Source organism: Leptonychotes weddellii, chromosome 9, assembly GCF_054177405.1.
Source record: "Leptonychotes weddellii isolate Sample4059 chromosome 9, ASM5417740v2, whole genome shotgun sequence".
Lineage (NCBI taxonomy): Eukaryota > Metazoa > Chordata > Mammalia > Carnivora > Phocidae > Leptonychotes > Leptonychotes weddellii.
In genome coordinates, this window is record NC_138377.1 from 2,266,042 (window position 1) to 2,273,504 (window position 7,463).

Here is a 7,463-nt window from a genome sequence, read left to right on the forward strand (position 1 = left end):
TTCTATTTTGGGGGCTCCTCCTCCTAGTCATTCTGTTGATGGATGTTTGAGGGAATGTACAGAGTCCAAATTATTGACCAGAACCCAAGCAAGATGCACCTGTTTTCTTGGGACCTTAGGGTTGCTGGCCTCTTGTTCTCCCAGCCTCTCTTCTGCGGGAGGGGCCTGCCACGCTGTTACTCAGGCAACCCTGTTTGGGCGGAGTTGCCCTGCCCCCCTGTGGTGGGGGATGGGCTCAGAGGGGAATCAGTTTTTGGGGCTTTTGTTCTCTGGCGGCTTTCCCTGGCGGCTTTCCGCGTCTCTTCCGCGAGTCAGAGCAGAAGAGACCATTTTCAACCCTCTGCTTCAGAGCAGAGAGATCACAGTCTGCTCTTCAGTGAGCTCTCCAGGCCACACTGTCTCCGTTTCTGTCTGTGCTGCTATAAATTGCAGCGGCCTGGGTTGTGCACCCCTCCACAGCGCTCCCAGTCCTGCCTCCAGGTTGGAGCACGTCTCTGCCCTCTGTGCTTCTAAAACCACCAGCTGCTCCCGGTTCGCCCGCGCAGCCCGCTCTGGGTTTCCGCCCCAGGGGCTGCCCTAGAGTCCTTTCCCTGCTGCTACCAGTCTGCGAGTTTGTGCCCGTCCGCAGCGCGCGAGGCTGTCGCTCACCGGTGGTGTAGGCCAGGCACCCTCCCGCTGCCATTTATCCTCCGATATCTGCCCGCGGAATCACGGCTCCCCGCTTCGTACCTTGAAACCAACCGCCTGCGATATTCTGCTTGTAGAGATCCAGATCTTCTTACATCTCAGGCTGGTTTCGTGGGTGCTCAGAGTGGTCTGGTAGATATCCAGCTCAATTCCGGGGACCAGTTGAAATAGAGTCCCCTACTCCTCCGCCATCTTTCCCCCCTCCCAAAACAATGTATTTGTAACAGTTTATGCAGAATGCAGCTGTCCTCCATCAAGCCAGGCATTAAAGAGATTTGCAAAAATGTAAAGCAGTGTCTTTCTTTTCACTTGTTTCGAAAATAGTTATTTTCATAAAAATGTTATTTCTAGTAATAATAGGTTTATTTCAAAATAAAATTAATAAATATTTTTAAATTTCTCAGTTTTAATTTCTACCATGGTACACTTAGTAGCTATAACCCATACAAACAGAAGCTCTTTGGGATCCTCCTTTTAAGAGTGCAGAGAGGTCCTGAGACCAAAAACTTTGAGGACTACCACTGGAGAGAACTTGTAATAGGTCAGTCGTGGATCAGAGGGACTAAATAACTGCTGAATTCCTACTATGCATGAGGAATGAAGGCTACACATGAGAAAATGAAAGGCTCGTGCCACCAAGATGTTCAGTCTAGCTGGGCAGACATGTGACCCAGCAAAGCACAGGCCTGCACAGAGCCACACGTGCGATGGAAAAGGTGCGGGCTTTGGAGCAGAGCCTGTTTGAAGCTGGGTTCTGCCAGGTGTTCGCTGTGACCCCGGGCTAGTGACGGGGTCACTGAGCCTTGGGTTTTTCATCTACTGACGGAGGAAGAGCACACGTAACTCAGGACGCTGTTGTGAGGATTAAACAAAGCAACAAACACAAAGGTGGCGGCTGGGCACCGGGCTGCCACCAAACCTCCTCTTCCTCGGCCCACTCCCTCCCACGTGAGAGGCAAGGTTTAACTGGGGCGAGCTCTCTGCCCCCTGAAAGCACTGATCTCTGTTAACAGTTATGATTATGAAAGGCTTCGCATGGTTCCTACAAACCCTTTAAGGAGGGAGGAGTGACAATGGCTTCTGTTCGAAGGAGCAGTGGGAGACAACAGGACAATGAACACTGTGAAGGAAGGGGCCAGTGCAAACAAAGGCCAACCCTTTAGTCACAGAAGTAGAAGCTCAGAAGACGTTAGAGAAGTCCCTGAGGGATAACGTTACCAACAATAATGAGATTATAAAGGAACAATGATTGAGAATACAAACTGACCAACTAAAATGTAATTATGGATATAATTTCTCCAAATATAAGAAGGCCAAAAATATTTCTGGAAATAATCTTACCTGGTCTAGATCCAGAGAAGAATAGACAATTTTCCCTTTGTCATCTCCAGAGAACAATTTCATTCCATTGGGGCTCCAAGCCAGAGCTGTTATGCTATTTTTGTGAATACCGGTGACATCAAATCTCCGAAGCTGGGAATAACCGGTAAACATGAGCACAAGGAGAGAAAGGAACAGACACTGTGAGACAGGGCTCTGTGGGCACAGGGGTACACAGGCCCTCCTAATCGTGGAGGAGCTGGTTTTCCCAACCTTGTTTTCTACACAAAACCCTGTTCAAGGTTCCCTCTGCCTATTTCTCTTTAAAACTGACAGAGGGGAGCCAGAGAATATTAGGCACAATCTAAATTACCCAAACGTGCTTTCTGCCAAGTGTCCTACCAAGAACCAAAATGTTATCCGATTATTAAGAGCACAGGGTGAAGTTTTTCTAAGCATGTATTTTCCAGGCTGATGAGGATTTCTCATTTGAAGATCCACAAGGAATTTGCCAACAAGTTAAGAAATGCCAAAGTGACTAGTACTTACTTGTTTATTTCTCCCTGGCAGCGAGGATACAAGCTGAAAGACAGCAACCCTCCCGGAGGCGGTGCCCACAGCCACAAGGTCATCGAAGCAGCTCAGCAGCTTTACCACCGTGATGGGTTCAGTTTTCCCCTAAAAGAGCAAACGTTCAAGACAAGGCTAGCTTCTGGAATGTAAACATTACCCCTGGAGGCAGAAGCCGCATCAGGCTGCAGCCTCTACAAAGCCCTGGTTGAAAATGTATGCAACTCAGAAAAATAATTACATCTGTTAAAACCCTCCTTTTTTCTTCTAGGTCCTTCATCTTGAAATGACAAAATAAAAAACACATTTCTAATGAAGGAAATGCTCATCAATCAAGTCTCAATATTCTGAGCTCTTAACGAGAGCGTGCTAAGAAGCTTGGAGACAGGAGACTGGAGTAAGAAGAGCTATCCCAGACCCAAGCTCTGCTTCCTTCTCTTTCAACTTGGACAAGCCACTCAACCACTGTAGTCCATGGTCTGTCTGCCATGCAGGCTTGCCACAAGGATCAAGGAGACGATGCATCTGAAAGTGCTTTGTAAACGGATTTGTTCTTAGATCAGTAATCAAATAACACTAACTCAAGCTTCATACACTGGTTTATTAAAAAGCACATGTACAGGGGAACCTGGGTGGCTTAGTTGGTTGGGCGTCTGCCTTTGGCTCAGGTCATGATCTCTGGGATCAGCCCCGCGTCGGGCTCCCTGCTTGGTGAGGAGCCTGCTTCTCCCTCTCCCTGCCCCCTGCTCATTCTCTCTATTTCTCTCTCAAATAAATAAAATCTTAAAAAAAAAAGCACACATACAAGCATTGCACACAGATATTCAGGCTTCCCGCCCATTGAGTGAAACCATTCATTCAGAAAAATTAACACAACCATTTGACCTTGCTAAGACATATGGCAAGATCTCCAATAAACTACTTTGATCCCTACATTTTGATGCAGTAATTTAGATGGTAATCAATCTGTCAAGTGTGGAAGCATATCCTCCACATTCAGGATACTGAGTCAGCTGCTATGGTAATATAACCTAAAGTAGGTCGCAGTCCCGCCCTCCTAAAGCTGAGCTGTGGCAGTGAGCCACGCACATGAAAAGCCGCCTACAGCCAGTGGGGGTGGTGATGACTGTACTCACTTCCATCTGGTACTTCACAGCTTCCAGGGTATTCTCGTGGGCTATAAATGTATCTGGTGAGAGATTGTGATAGAGGTAAGGAATTTGGATCTTAAGCTACAGGAAGGCAAAGGGGAGCCCTGGAAGATTCCTGACTTTGCCAGTGTATCCATCAGAGGTGTTTCTGATAACCCCAATCAGGCACAGCACCGAAGGAGGAGGAAGTGTGACCAGCCGGGAGCCTTCCGCGGTAGTTCAGGCGAGAGGTACTATGTGCCTAGTCTGGAGAAGTGGCAAATGAATGAGCACAAAGCCAACGAAGAAAGAAGACTCTGTCAAGACCTGGTTGGCATGATGACAGCAACGAGGAAAAGAGCACAGCAACTCCCCTTTACTGAGCGTTCCCCTGCGCCAGACAACTTGTTAAGCACTTTACATGCATTATCTCCTTGATTCCTCAAACAACCGTGAGGGGACGTGCTGGGGTTTCCTCATTTTCCAAAGGTGAGTGGTTTGTCTAAGGACACACAGCTAGAGGAGTTGAGAAGATTCACACCCAAGTATGACTCTCTCCAGGGGCCCTGCCCTGCCTTGCTGCTCTACGTGCTCTCTGAGGGTGAATCCACAGGCCTGCAGATGGAAGGGTTGGAGGCTTGTGGAGAGGAAGGAGAATAAAAGACTTTATGATCTGCAGTGTGGGAAACACGAGTGATGGTTCCTTGAGCAGAATCCACTGGGGCCACTCTGAGGGAAGACGGTGACAGAACATGTTTTAGACACAGGTAGTCTTGATATGGCAGCAGGATGTTGAAGAGAACAGCACCCTGGGAATTTGTAATTATAAAAACTGCTACCACATCAGGAATCAAAATCCCTTACTGGAGATCTTGCCATGTTGTAAGACAAATTCAAAATAGCTGTGTAATTTTTCTGAATGAATGGCTTCAAAATAAAAATCATTACTCAGATGGGCAGAAAGCCTGAATATCTATGTGTGGTGCTTGTACACATGCTTTTTAATAAACCAACATTTTGAGTTAATGTTATTTAATATAATCATTAATAAATGTATGGTTCTTAAGAACCAAAACATCCCAAGAATCAGATTATCAATACTTAGCTTCTGATAGAAGCAAAACATGAGGCTTCAACTGCCTACAGTAGAAGTCTAGCTATTCTGAAAAACATTCCCCTCCAAACACCTAGAAATGCTGAGTAAGATGTATGAAATAACTTAAAAAAAATTTTATTTATTTACTTGAGAGAGAGAAAATGTGTGTGTGCTCACATGCACATGAGTGGGAGGAAGGGGGAAAGGGGGAGAGAGAATCCCAAGGAGACTCCATGCTGAGCGCGGAGCCCATGGGGCTCGATCCCGCAACCCCAAGATCATGACCTGAGCCAAAACCAAGAGTCAGATGCTTAACCAAGTGAGCCACCCAGAAGCCCCCATAAAACATCCTTTATGGTGCCTGGGTGGCTCAGTTGGTTAAGCGACCACCTTCGGCTCAGGTCATGAGCCTGGAGTCCCAGGATCGAGTCCCGCATCGGGCTCCCTGCTCAGTGGAGAGTCTGCTTCTCCTTCTGACCCTCCCCTCTCTCATGCTCTTTCTCTCTCAAATAAATAAAACCTTTAAAAAAATGCATAGCTGATCTCTAGAAAGTAAAAATCTACAGGGGCCAAACACAAAAAGAATATTGTCAAAATATTGTCAAACCCTGAAGCTACGGGCCACCCTAGGACTATCTGGCCAACACCAAGAGCCTCGGTTTCCTGAGCTGAGCAGGGCTAACGAGGATGAGGCTTCAGGCCAGATGAATGGGGGGCTGGAACTGATATCCCCTGCAAAAGCCCCTGAAAATCTAACCCTCAGTGAAAGTATAAACTAGGGAAAAATCAATTTGCTGGCAACTCTGTCTTCTCTCAGACACTGACTGGAGTGACTAAAAAAGAAAAATGTTCCTCAAGAATCTGCCATCCCAAGCCTGTCCTGTTTAGCATCAGAGTTTGAATTTATTTTCCTTTTCTACTCCAAAAGGGCTCCATGCCAGCAGTCGATGTGAAGTGCTTCGATGTTAGTAGCAGTCCAAGGGGCCTGGCAGAGTGAGTATAAACCCCATCTGTGGGACACAGTCTTGACCCAGGTCCCTCAGCATTCACACGTATTGGGACCAGCTGCAGAGCTCCTAATTAGAAACTACCATAGGGAAAAAGGCCCCATGAAGAAGAATCAACTAAAAAAAGCAATAATAGAATTGGACAACCCTTTGCCCCCACCCAAGTATTACATTTAGACTGAAGAGACCCAGAACATAAAAGAAATATGCTTAAAATTTTCAAGAAATATAAAAGGAAATTAAAACATAATAGTAAGCTACTATCAGAAATGAAAAAGAATCAAAAGAATTTAAAACCTTAGTGGTGATTAAATAGCAGATTAGTCACAGCTGAAAGAAAATTATTGAACTAGATAATAGATCTGTGCAAGAAAGAGGAAAAGATAAAACATATGAAAGAGCAGAGGCCTGGAGGACAGATACAAAGGTCCAAACTACATCTAATTGGGACGCCTGAAGAAAAGGGAATAAATAGGAGGCAACAACTTCAGAGATTAGGGCTAGAAGTTGCCTAGAACTGATGAAAGACCTGTGTCCTCAGGAGTACAAGCCTTAAAAAAGATTAATGGAAAGAAATACACTAAACACACTGTGTAGTGAAACAGTAAAACCTCAAAGACCATGAGATGGTATTAATATCAGACAAAAAGGCAAATGACCACATATGAATAATTATTAAAAAACAAACTTCTCAGGGCACCTGGCTGGCTCAGCATGCAACTCTTGATCTCAGGGTTTCGAGTTCGAGCCCTACATTGGGTGTAGAGATTGCTTAAAGATAAAATCTTTAACAAAAGAGAACAAAACTTCTCAACAGAAACAATGGAGTCCAGGAGACAATGGAAGATCATCTTCAAAATGCTACGACAGAAAAACTGTTAGCTTTGAATATATGCCTGTCTAAACAACTTAGAGACATAGAGACATTTAGGCAAACAAAAAAAATCAAGAGTACAAGACACTTACATGTATGATGAGAAAGCGCAGACATCATAAGAAAACTATAGACCAATATCCTTCATGAATACAGACACCAAATGACCATAATAAAATATTACTGAGATGAATACAGCAAGATTTTTAAAAAGGATACTACATCACAACAGAGTGCGGTTTACAGAAGTAATGCACAGCTGAATTAATAATCAAACTCAATACATATAATATGCCATATTAACAGAATAAAGAAGAAAATTATGTTATCTCAACAGATTCAGAAAAAGTATCTGACAAGCGGGGTGCCTGGGTGACTCAGTCATTAAGCGTATGCCTTCGGCTCAGGTCATGGTCCCAGCGTCCTGGGATCGAGCCCTGCACCTGGCTCCCTCCTCAGCGGGGAGCCTACTTCTCCCTCTCCCGCTCCCCCTGCTTGTGTTCCCTCTCTCGCTATGTCTCTCTCTGTCAAATAAATAAAATCTTCAAAAAAAAAAAGTACTTGACAAGCTTCAATGCTCATTCATGATAAAAACTCTCAGAAAACTATGAAGAGCAATAAGTAGAGGGGCGCCTGGGTTGCTCAGTTGGTTGGGCGACTGCCCTCGGCTCAGGTCATGATCCCAGGGTCCTGGGATCCAGCCCCGCATCGGGCTCCCTGCTCAGCGGGAAGCCTGCTTCTCCCTCTCCCTCTGCTGCTCCCCCTGCTGTGCTCTCTCT

General features: G+C 45.5%; 1 protein-coding gene across 6 annotated transcripts in view; it reads right to left on the reverse strand.

Moving 5' to 3' along the window:
- Positions 1-7,463, reverse strand: part of TECPR2 (tectonin beta-propeller repeat containing 2) — a 102,882-nt gene that overhangs the window by 73,354 nt on the left and 22,065 nt on the right. For 5 of the 6 annotated variants that reach the window (XM_081829874.1, XM_081829875.1, XM_081829876.1 and 2 more), the window contains exons 3-4: positions 2,557-2,685; positions 2,029-2,160 (exon numbers count right to left, since the gene is read on the reverse strand). In XM_081829874.1, coding sequence (XP_081686000.1) covers positions 2,029-2,160; positions 2,557-2,685 — 261 coding nt within the window. Of the gene's footprint in view, positions 1-2,028; positions 2,161-2,556; positions 2,686-3,713; positions 4,927-7,463 lie in introns of those variants that run through there. The other variant, XM_081829877.1, reaches the window with a different exon arrangement.